General features: G+C 37.6%; 1 protein-coding gene across 3 annotated transcripts; it reads left to right on the plus strand.

Moving 5' to 3' along the window:
- The first annotated feature begins 246 nt into the window (after positions 1-246).
- TWD1 (FKBP-type peptidyl-prolyl cis-trans isomerase family protein) lies at positions 247-15,213 on the plus strand. Of its 3 annotated transcripts, none has more exons than XM_088952819.1 (8): positions 247-659; positions 959-1,053; positions 3,956-4,138; positions 5,016-5,105; positions 13,314-13,498; positions 13,631-13,753; positions 13,865-14,017; positions 14,711-15,213. In XM_088952819.1, exons 2-8 carry the CDS (start codon positions 1,017-1,019, stop codon positions 15,035-15,037), a joined length of 1,098 nt encoding a protein of 365 aa, XP_088808945.1. In that variant the 5' UTR covers positions 247-659; positions 959-1,016; the 3' UTR covers positions 15,038-15,213. The 3 variants fall into 3 exon arrangements, with proteins under 3 accessions (XP_088808945.1, XP_088808946.1, XP_088808947.1); XM_088952820.1 differs by having other exon boundaries at positions 503-676; XM_088952821.1 differs by having other exon boundaries at positions 522-700.
- The last annotated feature ends 556 nt before the right edge of the window (positions 15,214-15,769 follow it).

Genomic DNA, 15,769 nt, shown 5'->3' on the forward strand with positions numbered 1-15,769 from the left:
CATTGTGAACTTGACACCATGGCTTCCCTTCTTCGGGGATCCATTCATTCTATCACCAATTTCCAATGAACCAATCGCAGCTCTAAATTTTGGTATATCGAAGCTATTATATATGGTTTTGTTGATATTGTAGATCGAACACGACGTCATCAGCCTATCATCCCCTGTGGCATGATTCCTGGCAGCTCAAGCCTCGAATTCTTGAACTGTTGAACATTAGAAGAGTCCGATTATACGGCACTAGATGTGTTCATGGGTTGGATTTGGGCTTGGCTTTTTATCAAGATTTGAATGAATTCGGTTAGATTTGTGAGGCTAGTTCGGTTAATATTTGAAGCTATTTACTAATCACTTGCTTCAAATCCACCCCCTGCCCTCATGGTTGAATTTCTTTGACCTGGTTGGACCGGGTGACACCCGCGGCCACGGGGAACGTTTTAATTTTCCTTTTTTTTTTTCTTTTTTTTTTTTCAAAATTTCTCCCTCTTGCCTCTTGGTCTCCAGTTATTTTAATATTCGACGGATGGGTGGGTTGATCTCCGAGTCCGACTCTCGAATCTTCCTCGGTCGTACAAAACCTGAAAACTGGAGTCTTCTTCCTCTGCGTCACTGACCTGCTGCGTTAAAGCCCTAGTTCGAGAGATTCGTCGATACTGCGAGTAACTAAGTGCCCCATGTTCTCTTCGTTTCCTTTAGATCGGTCGATCTACTCATCATTTCTTACTTCGACTATGCTCATTCTCCCTTTCTTTGTTGCCATCTTTTTAAGGCTTTAGTGAACGTCGTTTGATCTTCCTTAGTGTGTTTATTGAAGCATTCTGATGCAATCTTGCCGTAATTGTTTTGGATAAACCTCTAGTTTTGAGCTAGAGTCTGTGAAGGAGGTTTTGATTGAATTGTGGCTTTAATTTGCTCTTCCTGTTAGTTTACTTAGTTCAGTTTGCTTCATTTCTTGCAGAAGTTTGAGAGTAACATCCGTGAGAGAGCATACGAATTGGATTTTTAATTTTTGAGCAATGGAGGATGTTCAGGATGAACAAAGTCATTCAATTGGTGATTTAGCAGACTTTGTCCTCTTTAAACAAAATAAGATATTCAAGTGGATTTCTCTTTCTTCCTTTTCTTTGTGCTTTTTATTTAATAATATAATTTCAATTAATTATACAGAACAAGTATGAACTTTAAACAAAATATGTTCACTCATTCAGTTCTCAGATGCATATCTGCAGTTTCTGTTGCTATCTGGAATGAAATGTTTAATCTTTAAAGTCCAAATATTGTCTTGTTAATTGTTATTAATTAATTATTTTATTTTATTTTTTTTTTCTTTTGACATGTTGGGTCACGGGCGAGCCCAAAACAAATTAATTTCAATCTCCATAAAATGAGGACCAGCATCCTTGTAAAGAATGTAATATGTTGCAGGTTGGGCCTATTTTCTCAGTTTCCTTACAATTGTAACTTGTAGGTTGTAAGCCTATATTATAAGTGTAATGAAAGTTAAGTAGTCATTCAAAGACTTTACTATTTAAGTTTTTCATTGTATGTAATGGTTATTGAGTTATTGTGTTGTTATGTGGTTACTGGTTAGAATAGGTTTAATCTAGCTGAAGGCTATGGAACTAGGCTAAGATGTACTGGTTTAGTTTCTGTGACAGATGTTTAGAACCGTCACTGTTGTAAAGTGTATAAGTGGTAGTTGGAAGTTGGAACAATTGTGGGTGCAAAACTAGAGATATAAATTCATGGAGGATAACACAAGGTTCAAAGTATTGATACACCCCAATACAGTGCAAGGGGTGTATCGGTACTTAACCATGCACCCACCTTTTCTTTTCTAGTTTTTTTTTTTTTTTTTTTTTTTTCAAAATAGGTCAGGGGGTAGGTTTTAGGCTTGTCTGCCCCCTGAAATAGGTCAAAATCCTGAAACACTCATATTTTGTCTATTGGTGACCCACTGATACGATACGTAGGGCCAATATGTGACAAAATTTTGAACCTTGGGATTACCGTAGCCAGTATATATTCAATGTAATGCTTTCAAGCAATGTTAGGTAATGTGGCAGCCAAATGTTAGGTAATCAATTATGTTGATGAATAATGTAACATAATATACCACATGAATTTTTTATAAGAAAGAAACTTCTTGTAGGTAGGTATCTAATCTAGAAGGCCTTTCAAGCAATGGCAAGCATGTATGGGATATGATTCTTGCGGCTGCTCTTTGGACCATTTGGATAGAGAAGAATAGCAAAGTTTTTGAATGCAAATCCTCTCAAATAGATGAACTGTGATCTACGATATAGTGGCAAAGATTTTTTCTTGGTCCCAAGCTTCTAACCTTACAACAAATCATCTGTGTATTCTCTATGTTTGTATGGCCATCTCCTGCACTGTACAGTTCCTTTCTGTACTGGAGCACTTCTTACTCAATATAATACAATAAACTTTACTCTTTCTTGAAAAAATTGCTACTTAATTGATTCACATTTCCTACCTGTGATCCATGATACCTATTACATCCCTAGTTTACCAATGTTGGAAATTGATACATATCCGATACAAAACCAGATACTGTATGAACATGTCCAAAGTGTGCTTTATAGAATTAATGCTTTTAAAATATGTAAATTGGCATGTTTTGACAAATCATACAATAAAGTATCTGTTTATGTTACAAGTTTAAACTTTAAAAGTTAAATTAAATTTGCTAAGATACAAGTTTTGAGGGATGACATTTAGGGGGCCTATTTTATAACAGCTGAAGTGATTAAACTGAAAGACTTGCTACATTTAGCAAATAAGTCATCAAATAGGTTGTGAGCTCCTTAATGGCTGAATGTCATAGTAGGTTGATTACTACATTCCTAAATATTTTATTATATGAATATCTTTATCCAGTAAATGACAAAGCAATAAGTCATTCCTTTCAGTCACTTCAGTCATTATCAAATGGCTCCTTGGCTTCAAAAAACTGGATATAAAAGCATGATGTAAGCAAATTAAACTTGTACCTAAGGCCTTATCCATGTATGGGATCTTAGGAAATGGAGAGTTGTATCTCCATTTTCTGCTATCTATGTCTATGTCAGTACTTATATCTGGTCATCATAGTCTGTCACTGCATGTGTTTTGATCCTGTATTACTGAAGCAAATACCAAAAAGAAGAGAGCTTATGGCTTATTAATGAATCAGAATGGCATCCAAGAATTTTTGTTTCTTCTTTTCATATATGTATTAATACATCCAAAATGAGGTTTATATTAGCAGAGGTGCATCGATATACAGATTCGTGCAATATCATCCTTCCATGGAACACATGCACAAAAAGAAATGTGGGCACCTTATAGTGATACACACACAAAAAAAAAAAAAAAGAACTTCCTGTCCAGACCTAGCTAGAGTACCTAGCACAGAGATAAATCAATTATACTTTGCTTTAAAGTGTTACCATTGAAATTTAAAAGATCGGAGGGTTTTGAGAAGAGAAAAAGAAAAGAAGTAAGAGAAGGATGAATAGGTTTTTTTTTTTTTTTGTTTCTTCTGTTTTCTCCCTCTTACATTAAATAAAACAGTGTCTCCACCCTTGTTCTTTTAGTTTGACATGAAATTGATTTATTAAATGCTTATTTCTATTCGAAATCCTTAGAAGAAAAACAACCTTATTTCCTAAATATCATAAAACTGGTGCTGATAAAAAAATCATAAACTGGAATTTGAAATGATTTTGCCTTATTTTCTTGCTATTTTTTTCATCTATTAAATATTAATAGAGAGCCAACATTTTATTGCTCCTCTGCATATAAGAGAGAAATCTCAGATTATCAATGGAGCTGTATCTCTTCCTGGTATTAGGATGAAAACATAATGCACTAATCAAAAAGGAAACTAAAAAGGATAAAATTCTATGATTTGGTGAATAAAGAAAAAATAATACTTCTTGTTTTTTGACAGGCCAGGGTGGTGATAATGAAATCACTACTGAATCTACTGCATTTGTGCATGGAGAACCTCCACAAGATACAAAAGGTCCCCCAAATGTTGATTCAGAAGTGGAATATCTTCATGAGAAAGTTACAAAACAAATCATCAAGGAAGGTCATGGACAAAAACCAACCAAGTATTCAACATGCTTCTGTAAGTAACATCATGGAGTGTTTGTTATTCCTTTGCATGTTGCATTTCTGTGTTAATAGATTGAAAAAACTTACCCCCCTTCAGGGCTTGAGCTAATGATTTTTTTTTGTTTCATTACCAAAAAAAGTATTGAAAAAACAAATTCCTTACTTCAATTCGATAGATAGAAGAGTTAGATTACAGAAAATGTAGGTAGATACTTTTCCAGTTGGGGGTAATTCTCTTCTATATCAAACTTCAAAAGAGCTAGAGAACAGAAAATATAACTTGTATGTTTCATTGTTGCATATGTTAAAATCTTAAATTAAAGAACTATCTTCTGGTTTAAAGAAAAGCTTTTTTTTCCTTTTTCTAAAACGTGTTAAAATACACCCTACTATCAACCCCATAAAGCAAGATTAGCATGCTTCTAGACCCCTTTGCAAAGCTGTCATAGGCTTCTATACCAGACACTGGGCATATTTACACGCTTTATGTGACTTCAAAAGATACATCTACCCTGTGATGGTATGAAAAAGCTGTCAGTATGTACTATCATCAGGAAAATGAACATCAATTTATTTTTTATGCGACTTTTGTGTTTCTCTTCATCCTTGTGAAATTGAATACTTGGTGAAGATTTCTAATCTTAAAAAGAATAAAAAAGGACTCTGCACTAAGAAACGGCTAGAATTTTAGTTTTGCCATAATTTAAGCTTTTAACTAGTGAGGTAAGTTCATCTTTTCTGTTTTTATCACTTGAATCTTACAGGTTAAAATGCTTATCAAATTCACAAACAACTTAGAGCTAATCTTGTCTTATGGTAGATCTATTCAAGATATGTGATTGCTAACTTGTGTCCTAAAGACTTAAATTGGGTAATTGCCTTTCCTATAGTGCACTACAGGGCATGGACTAAAAGCACCCAACACAAGTTTGAAGACACATGGTTAGAACAACGACCAGTTGAATTGGTTTTGGGAAAAGGTATTTATCCAGTTTGCAGTCCAAAGGAAACTTTTTCTTTTGCTTCTATTTTTGATTTCTGTGTGGAAGTTTCTTGCTGCAAGTAAATCATGAGTTCATTCTGATGATTGATATAATTTCCTAAATCTGCCATTTGTTAGTATTCTTACTTGTTTTATGAACTTGAAACAGAGGAATAATCATTGGCAGTTTTCTTGTCTGTATGAACTTAATTGCTTAGGGGTTAAACCAGAAAAAGAGGAATGATCATAAGCATTTTGTTTCTCTATTTGAACTAGAGGTGCAAGTCAGGTGCCTGACTTAAAGAATGTACACTTCATTGGGCTAGGCCCATTCACATTTTAACAAACACTCAACCTGAGCCTGCCCAAGTTGCATCCCTAATGTGAACTTAATCACTTAGGGGTTTGCCTTCTTTTGTCAATCAATGGAGGAGGTTCAATATTCGTGCTGTTTTGTTCTTTGAACTGCCAATAACAAAAACCGATCCATAGGGTGATTCCTAGCTTACTTGTTTGGCTCTTGGGATTTTCAGTGTAAAGCAGCTTCCATGCATAGAGCTTTTTATTTGTCTAGTTAAAAAGATGGTTTTGCAATGGAAATTTGGTCCTGTTATTCTTTTTCTTTTTTATTTAAATTCAGTAAGCCTTGCCCTAATTATATGGGGTTTGCTACATGAATCACATTCCTCCATTCTGTTCCATTCAGTACCATGTCCAATATCCAATTATGGGCCCTTCAAAATCATTTCTCACTATTTCAACCCAATTACCCATACATGCATACATGCATGCATGCATATATATGAAATGTACAAATTTTCTAGTTAATGGTTTTAATTTGTAGTGCTAAATAGGTTTAATGCATTTTTTTTAATTCATTGGCCTAAAGGCCCACTTTGTGGAGCATTTCAAATCCATTTATGAAAGCCCAAAAAGAGAGAGAAGAAATCCCTGACCTTGATTGGCTACCTGGGAATAGAGTTTTGATGGATCAACTAGAAAAGAATTTTGAAGTCCAAGAAGTAAGAGATGCTATTTTTTCAATGGAAAGATCTAAAGCCCTAGGCCCAGATGGTTTTACGATGGCCTTTTACCAAGATTGTTGGGATATTATAGGTGGTGATTTAATGGAGGTCTTCTTGGAATTCTTTGATTCCTAAAAAGATAAATGCAAACCACCCAAAGGATTTTAGGCCCATAAGCCTAATTGGTAGTATGTATAAGGTAATATCAAAGGTCTTGGCAGAAAGAATAAAAAAGGTACTACCTTCTTTGATTTCTCCAAACCAAGGGGCATTTGTGTCAGGAAGACAAATTATTGATCAGATCCTTATTGCCAATGAATGTGTGGATTGCAGAAAAAGACAAGGAGAAAAGGGTATGATTTGCAAACTGGATTTGGAGAAGGCCTATGATTTGGTGGACTGGGACTTTTTACTGGAAGTATTGGGCATCAGAGGATTTGGAGAAAGGTGGTGCATGTGGGTTAAGGGCTATATCTCTTCATGTCACTACTCCATTCTAGTAAATGGGGTAGCCAAGGATTTCTTCCCGGGAAAGATAGGATTAAGACAAGGGGACCCTCTTTCTCCTTTCCTTTTCACCCTGATAGTTGATGTGTTGAGTGTCCAAATTACTAGAGTCGATGCTAGAAATTTGATTAGAGGGTGGAGAGTAGGGAGGGAGGAAATAGTTGCAACCCACCTTCAATTTGCTGATGACTTGATTCTCTTTTGTGAAGGAGATCCGGAGGAGTTGGAAAATTTAAAGGTCTTGGTAGAGATTTTTGAAAAGGTCTCCAACTTGAGAGTAAATTGGAATAAAAGCTGTGTAACTGGAATTAATAGGCAAGAAGGTCAGGTGGCATCGTTGGCTATATCTCTAGGTTGTGAGCTAAGTGAGTGGCCCCTTAAGTTTTTAGGCTTACCTTTGGGAGGAAATCCGAGGTTTGTTAGCTTTTGGTACCCAGTCTTGGAAAGATTCTCAAAAGGACTAGCGGGTTGGAAAAGGAACTACATTTCTTTGGGGGGTAGAATCACTCTAATTAAATCAACACTAGCAAATTTGCTAGTGTACTTTGTGTACTTTCAAATTTCCTGTTAAGATTGCAAACTAGATTGAAAAAATAATGAGAGATTTTCTATGGGAGCTTGGAAATACCAAAAAGGATCATAGGGTAAAATGGGAAGTGGTGTCTAGAAAGAAAGACAAAGGGGGTTTAGGGATTGGAAATATTAGAATAAGAAATGTAGCTTTGTTAGGCAAATGGTTATGGAGGTTTTCTAAGGAGCAAGAGAGTCTATGGCATAAGGCGATAAGAAGTATTCATGGAATGGCAACAAATGGATGGGACACTGGACTCGACCCAAGGGCTTCACGTTTTTCCCCGTGGAAAGATATTGTTGGTATATTGCCTTTCTTCTATCCTTTCATCAGGTATGATGCTTGTGTGGGTAATAAAATTCTTTTTTGGGAGGACTTGTGGATTGGGGAATCTCTTCTCAAGGATAGATTCCTGAACCTTTATTCCCTTTCTTTGAAAAAATCTCAATTCATCTCTTCTTTTCGTACTTCTGGGGATTCTTGGGATTTGGGACTAAGGAGAGCTTTGAGGGACTCAGAAGTGAAGTCAGCAATTGATATTTTTTCTCTTCTAAGTTCAGTTTTTCTAGACCACTCCTCTCCGGACAGTAGAGTTTGGGCAGAAACTTCTACAGGTAGTTTTTCTAGACCAATCTGCATCAGTATACACTTCAACTTTCAAATGTCTGTGCCTTTGAAACAACAAGCCAGCACCTGGAAACCTTTTAAGGTATCGGAGGATTCTTTTTGCTGCTTCAAGATGAGTGGTCATAGGGGCATGCATGAACTGACTAAGGACACCAATTGCATAAGCAATGTCTGGGCGGGTCATAGAAAGATATAACAATCTCACTATAAGTCTCTAAAATTGTTTCACATCCTTGATAGGTTAACCTTGACTGTCACCTAATTTATGGTTAGGATCAATAGGGGAATCAACTGGCTTCATTCCCATTTTTTCTGTATCCTGGAGTAAATCTAGGACATACTTCCTTTGGGAAATAAAGATACCCCTTTTTGAGCGGGCAACTTCAATTCCTAGGAAGTATTTTAGAGGACCTAGATCTTTTACTTCAAACTGTGTGGCAAGAAAACTCTTCAACTTTTGGATTTCATCCTTCCAGTCGCTAGTGATAATTATATCATCAACATATACTATCAAAGCAGCAATTTTACCTTCTCTTTTCACAAACAATGTGTGATCAGATTGACATTGCTTGTATCCTTTCTGCTGAACCGCTGCATGGAATTTGCTGAATCAGGCTCTCGGTGATTGTTTCAACCCGTATAAAGACTTCTTCAACCTGCACACCTTTTATTCATTGCCTTGAGCCTGAAAACTAGGGGGTTGTATCATGTAAACTTCCTCTTCAAGGTCACCATTCAAGAATGCATTCTTGATATCAAACTGATGTAGATCCCAATCAAGATTAGTAGCAAGAGAGAATAGAACTCTAATGGAGTTCATCTTAGCAACAAGTGCAAAGGTCTCTGCATAATCAACTCCGTACACTTGTGTAAACCCCTTTGCCACTAAATGAGCTTTATACCTCTCCATCGTGCCATCGACCTTATGTTTGACTGTGAACACCCATTTACATCCAACTGGATTCTTTCCCTTAGGAAGATCTACAAGTTCCCATGTTCCATATTTATGAAGGGCATTAATTTCTTTCTTCATAGCATTTGTCCATTTAGGTACTGAAAGAGTTTTTGCCACATTCTTAAGGATAGGGACACTGTTAATGGATGTGAGAAAGGCTCGAAAAGAGGGTGAAATGTTTTCATAGGAAACTAAGTGGGAAATGGGGTGTTTAGTGGTGCACGATCTAACACCTTTCTTGTGAGCAATAGGAAGGTCAAGGTCATTAGCAACAGAGGTATCAATTGCAATGGGGTCAAGGACATCAATGGGACCAAGATACCCAAATGAGTATGATCCGCCCCCGAAGAGTTTAATGGCATTGGTGGTACAACTTCTGGATTCTCCACAGCTCTTGAATTTGGTTGACCTTTATGACGACGAAAGAAGACACGAAAAGGATGATCAGGAAGATGAGGGAGTTGAACCAGTTTCTCCTCATTCCTACTCTCCCCCTGAGGAGAAACAGGGAAAAAAGGCTCACTCTCAAAGAAAGAGACATCCATGGAAACATAGAATTTCCGAGAAACAGGTTCACTCTTTTTAGTGGAGTACCCCGGGAATATGCAAGCAATAGCACGAGAGTCCAATTTTCCACAAGTGGGTGACAGATTTTGGACAAAGCAACGACAACCAAACACACGAGGAAGAATGGGAAGAGGGGCCTTAGGAAAAAGAAGCTGATGTGGGGCTTTGCACTCTAACCAACGAGAGGGCATACTGTTGATGAGGTAGGTAGCACAAATGACAGCCTCAAGCCAAAAGCGTTTTGGGACATTCATATGGAATAGTAAACCCCGAGCCATTTCAAGGAGGTGTCGGTTCTTTCTTTCTACAACACTATTTTGTTGTGGTGTTCGGGCACAAGAGCTACGGTGAAGTGAACAACGTGAAGCAAAAAATTCTGTGAGATCACTTTGAAAATACTCTTTGGCATTATCTGACTGAAAATTTTGGATTTCAATTTGAAATTGGGTGAAGACCATCCACTGAAAATCTTGGATAATTTTTTGTACTTCATCCCTGGGCCACATGGGATATACCCATGTATATCTAGAATAATCATCAATAATGGTAATAAAATACTTGTAGCCACTCCTAGATGGTAAAGTAACAGGGCCCTACACATCAGAATGAACAATGTGAAAAGGAAATTCAGATTTATTATTTTTTGGAAGAAAATGAGTTCTACATTGCTTACTCAATTGACAAGTTTGACGAGAAATCTGAAACGGACATTGACTTAAACAATTTTGGAAACACCACTTTCAAAGACTCAAAAGATAAATGACCAAGACGACAATGCCATAAATAAACTTGACTCTTATAGGACTGACCCTTAGACTCTATGACTTGAAGACCAGCCTTATTCTCCAGCATGTAAAGTCCATCAACCATACATCCTCTACCAATCGTCCTCCCTGAGGTCAGATCCTAGATCACACAATAAGGGAAAAGGTCATTGAACAGTTTAAGGAATTAGTAATACTACTAATAGAGAACAATTTAATGGGAAATTTTGGAACATGTAAAACATTAGAGAGGGTAAGGCCGAGAGGGAGAGAAATGGTTCCTTGACTAGCTATGGTAGTGTATGATCCATCATCTAGTCTCACCTTGTCTCTTCCAAAAAGAAGGTGATAGGTTCGAAAGTAAGAGGACGTACCAGTCATGTGTTTTGACGCTCCAGAATCAATGATCCAAGGAGCGTCAGGATTATGAGGCGCAACATGGAAAGTTGTGGCAGAGTTACCTGATGTATATGCAAATGAAGTTGAGGGAGGAGCATCCATCTGACGAATTGCTCTACCACAGAGCTCTAAATGGTCACAGAAGGAATTTATAATATCTTCCCTTGGGTCAGATCCAGATAAATGTGTTTGAGTCATAATATGAATGGGGGGTTGATTCTCCTGAGTAGCCATGTTTGCCATAGTGGGTTTTCTTGTACCTTGCTGTCCTAACTTTTTATTAATATCTGAACCTTGCTTCTTATTCAAATCTTGAGCCCATTTCGGCTTCCCATGAAGATCCCAGCATGTGTCTCGGGTGTGTCGGGGCTTCTGGCAATGAGTACACCACAACTTGTCCTTATCATCCATCTTTTTCTAAATATCCCCCTTCTTAGAAGTATTTCCCCCACTGGTAGTAGAACTCCCTTTCGCTGCCAACGCAACTGCATCTCCTCCAAAATTGTTCATCAAATTCCTTCTGTTTTCTTCTGATTGTACAAGAGCATAAACTTCCTGAACTGATGGAAGATCCTTGCTATCTAGGGTCCAGACTCTGTAGGGTTCAAACCATGTAAGAGAGAGCAAACACTCTCTGTTGGGAGACAAGTTTTTTGTACAGTTTTGCATCTTCGTCACACTTCCAGTCCACACTCTGATAATGATCTAACTCCTTCCAGACAGAGGTCAAGTCTGAGTAGTACACAGATAGACACCTCTCCCCCTGTTTACAAGTAGACGATTCTGCCTGTAGCTGGTAGATTTTTGCATAGTGTCGCAGTTCTAAATATGTTGATTTTGCTTGTTCCCAGATCTCATTTGCTGTTTCAGCCCACATGAAATTCCTTCTTATTTGAGGTTGCATAGAAATTAAAAGCCAAGACATGACTATGCTGTTTTCCTGGTTCCATCTATCATATTCAACACTCCCAGAATGTGGTTCTTTGATTCTCCCATTAATATAACGTATCTTTCCCTTTGCAGTGATGTACAACTTGATCCCTCTTGACCACTCTAAATAATTTAAACCATCAAGAGGAATAACAGCCATGGGAAAGGATAGGTCCACACCCCCACTCATTCTATTCAGCATTAAGGAAACACCGGATGTAGCAGAATCTTCCCCACTCATGATTTCAGATTCAAAAACAACTCTTAAATGGGATACAAAGCCTTAAAGAAATTCAGCACTGAGGGGGAACGAAAAAAAAAAAAAATTCAGAAACACACCTCCTTTTGTAAAAACACAGGTCCTGTTACAGCACTAACAGGTCATCCCTTGACTTACAAGCTCAACACAAGTGTTGCCACAGTGCATACAGGTCATCTCTTTACCTACACATCAACAGGACTGCTGTTACAGCAAGTACTGATCACTTTCTGATCTTCAGTTCACCATAAAAGCTGCTGTTGCAGCACACAAGAGGTATTGGTCACTTTCTGGCTCTCAGTTCACCATAAAAGCTGCTGTTGCAGCACACAAAAGGTCCTCACGACCTACAGTTTCACAGGGATCAGTCAAACCCACAAAAAAGGAAAGAAATAGGTGCTGATCACCTCACATCCAATCGGCAGACCTAGTACAGGTTCTGCCCTGGCACATGACCAGAAAAAAAAGGTAAGAGAGAGAGAGAGAAAGAGAGAGAGAGAGAGAAAAGTTACTTCAGTGTGTGAGATCTTCAATCAGTCGAACAGCAGATGAGGGCGGCAGATCTGGAAATCTGGTGTGAAGAAGAAAAAAGCTGTTCACTCCCTTTCAGATCTGATAGTCCTGCTCTGATACCATGTTATGCAGGAGAGAAGAATGGAAGAAGAGAGAAAAGAGAGAGAGAAGAAGAGAGAAGAGAGAACTGAGAGCAAAAGATACTGCTGGCGGCACAGCTTTTTTAATATATATATATATATATATACTAGAGCGACAGCAACTAAAATAAAAAAGAGTAAAAGTACAATAGTACCCCTGTGGTACTATACATAGGAAAAATAACAGCTGTTAGCAGTAGCATTTACCAACAGTCAGTAATCCAATATCAGATTGGGTTCTACGGCTTCCAGAGTTTGATAAAGTGAACAAAGCCAATTTGTTAGAGAACTTTTGGAGCACTCTTGAGTTGCATCCCTGTAATGAAGATTTATTTTCAGTTTGAGTGGTGTAACATTGGTTGGTTTGTCAACTTGACAACCAATTGATTTGTATTGTACTTCTTTTTCAGTTTAATGAAGCTTTCTATTTTTTCCTTCAAAAAATAGAACCTAACCATGCTCTGTGCAAGCATTTAATTGTAACAGCCATTTGCATAGAAAAAAGAAATTATAAAGGTTGAAAAATAAATCAGCTTTTTTCTTGACCAATAACTTGGGCAAACTTGTACAAATTTGATTTAATTCAACTGCCTGTCTCATTTTTTTTCTACAAATAGATATTCATCACTTGATTTGTTAACAAACTTACCATTAAACCAGTCATGGTTAGAACTTTGTAAAAAAAAATATTATATAGATACAGCTAGTGGGCACATGTAAGAGATAAATAACATGTCCTGCACAACAGGTTGACTCTACCTCTGCCCCTTTAACATATGTGACGTGTTGAAGTACAAAAGCCGTGTATAATCCTTTTCTTTGAGGAAAAACCTTTGCACTTTCTTCATGGAATTTTGCTTCTAGGTTGTGTTAGAAAAATGATACAAGGCTTTTACAGTATTGATAAAGAATTTTAATCATTTATGATTCCCCCCCCATTTTGCACCAGAGAAAATTGAGATGACAGGATTGGGGATTGGTGTCTCAAATATGAAAGCTGGTGAGCGTGCCCTGATCCATGTTGGCTGGGAATTAGGCTATGGCAAAGATGGAAGCTTTTCTTTTCCAAATGTTCCACCTATGGCAGATCTTTTATATGAAGTTGAGCTTATAGGTTTTGATGAAGTCAAAGAAGTAAGTTTTGCTGCTTGGTTTCTCCAATGCCTCTAATTCAGCTGTATGCAAATGCCATATTGCCATCTAAGACCTTTCATAGCTAGAGCATTTCTTAGATGATGACTATATAAACTGTGGCACACATTTCAGGGGAAAGCTCGCAGTGACATGACAGTAGAGGAGAGGATTGGAGCAGCGGATCAGAGAAAGATGGAAGGGAATGTGTATTTTAAGGACGACAAACTGGAGGAGGCTATGCAACAGTATGAAATGGTCATAGGCTCACTATTCCCTTGATTCTTGTTCTGTTTTCTTTTTAGTCTTTTAACATTGGCATTCTGATTTCATGCAAGAAATTGCCCTGATGAATCTGATCCCTGTCAGGCCATAGCATACATGGGAGATGACTTCATGTTCCAGTTATTTGGAAAGTACCAGGACATGGCATTGGCTGTGAAGAATCCATGCCACCTTAACATGGCAGCATGCTTAATAAAGTTAAAACGCTATGAAGAGGCAATTGGGCAATGTAGCATTGTAAGTATATCTTCCCTTGCAAATTGCTGTTGCCCTTTTTTGTCTTTGACTATTTCACCAGAAACTAGCTTTCTTAAACTTTCCAATCTATCATTCTCCTAAGATCCGGTAATTCACCTATTGACACATTTGAATTCCTATAATGTACTTGCATTTTTTCTTCTTTCAAGGTATTATTCTTTTGCACCTTTTTTCCCCAAGAGTTTATGTTAGCAAGCATAATATCTTCCTTTTCTCCATAAAAAAATTATAAAGAACTTTATCTTGATTTTATTGTAACAATATTGTTTGGGAGGTTTAGCACTTCATTATTTTAAGACATTCTCTTATCAGCACTTATTATCAATGTAAGAACCTTAGTTTCTGTTTGGGGCTTCCATGCTTTTCAAGTTGCGTATTGCAATTGTGGTTTCCCTTAGCCAAAAAAGGACCCAAATCACTTTCTATGTTTCAACCAATTTTCATCCTGTCCATCTTTTTCACCAACCCATGCATCCCGGGTCTTCAATCTCAAGTTTAGCTGTTATTGCTTGCAAATGGAAGGCCTTCCTAGTTTTAATGTATTCACAAAACATTCTTGCAGTATTCCATTGGTGGTCTCTTTGTATTTGATAGATGATGAATATAATGAATGTTATGTAAGAAAGTACAAGTCCAAAATGGTTTTTACCAAATTCCATGCTGGGCTCTCAGGTGTTGGCAGAGGATGAAAATAATGTTAAAGCACTTTTCAGACGAGGAAAAGCTAGAGCAGAACTTGGGCAGACAGACTCTGCCCGGGATGATTTCCTCAAAGCCCAAAAATTTGCACCTGAAGATAAGGCAATTACAAGGGAGCTCCGTTTACTTGCTGAACATGAGAAGGCTGTTTATCAGAAACAGAAAGAGTTGTACAAGGGAATTTTCGGACCACGACCTGAACCCAAGCCCAAGACAAACAATTGGATAATCCTCATTTGGCAATGGTTGTTGGCACTAATATACCGTCTATTCAAGTTCAAAAGGGACAAAGCTGACTGATCAGAATTTTGGATAACCAAACCTAGCTAGTTACTCCAAAACTTTCTTTTGTGGTTAACCATAAAGATAATATTCTTGCTATGCATCGACTAACTCTAAACGAGTAATTCTATATGACTGTATCAAACATACAAGTTTCTGTCTGTTCTGTCCAGAAATCATTCTCTTTTTCTTTATTGACATTTTGATATACTGGTAGTTGAACCGGCTACCAGTGAACTAACTAGGTTTAGTTTTTCTGCCAGTGAGAGTGAACCAACCGAGCTGGTGACTTGTACAGCTTCGATGTCCAATTTATCTCTGTGAGGTTGTAGGCTTGTAGTTGTTTAATATACCCTGCCGTATCTCCCTTGTCATGGAGATGTGGTCCCTGCTAAAAAAAGTCCTAACTGCCTAACACGAGGTTTTCCAGTTGTCTTAAAAATATTTATTGCTGTGAATCCACGAAACTATTGTATGGGTCAAATGGTTCAGTGGTTCAACCATCCTGCTTGATGGTTTTTTGACCAAATCAACGTTTTTGTGGTAAAAAACGGACTGGGCAATGATGGGAACTGGTAGCATGATCAGTTTTCGGATCAAAAGGTTCAACTGCTTGGGTTAATGCTGATTTTTAAACTTTGCCTTTATAAAACATCAAACTGTTGCGAGTACAAGCATAGATGGCTGAACTGGTTGGCCCCCCATGCAAAGGAAACCACTGCTCCGTCCATACAGAGGACTCCCCCTTGC

This window comes from Nelumbo lutea, chromosome 7 (assembly GCF_056320005.1).
Source record: "Nelumbo lutea isolate HS-2025 chromosome 7, American lotus-T2T, whole genome shotgun sequence".
Classification (NCBI taxonomy): Eukaryota; Viridiplantae; Streptophyta; class Magnoliopsida; order Proteales; family Nelumbonaceae; genus Nelumbo; species Nelumbo lutea.

Bases quoted from the DNA above. Each gene is read 5' to 3' on its own strand.
- TWD1 (XM_088952819.1), top strand. From the start codon at position 1,017: ATGGAGGATGTTCAGGATGAACAAAGTCATTCAATTG. The intron at 5,106-13,313 runs GTATTTATCCAG...ATTTTGCACCAG, and splicing joins TGAATTGGTTTTGGGAAAAG to AGAAAATTGAGATGACAGGA. The intron at 13,499-13,630 runs GTAAGTTTTGCT...CACACATTTCAG, and splicing joins GTTTTGATGAAGTCAAAGAA to GGGAAAGCTCGCAGTGACAT.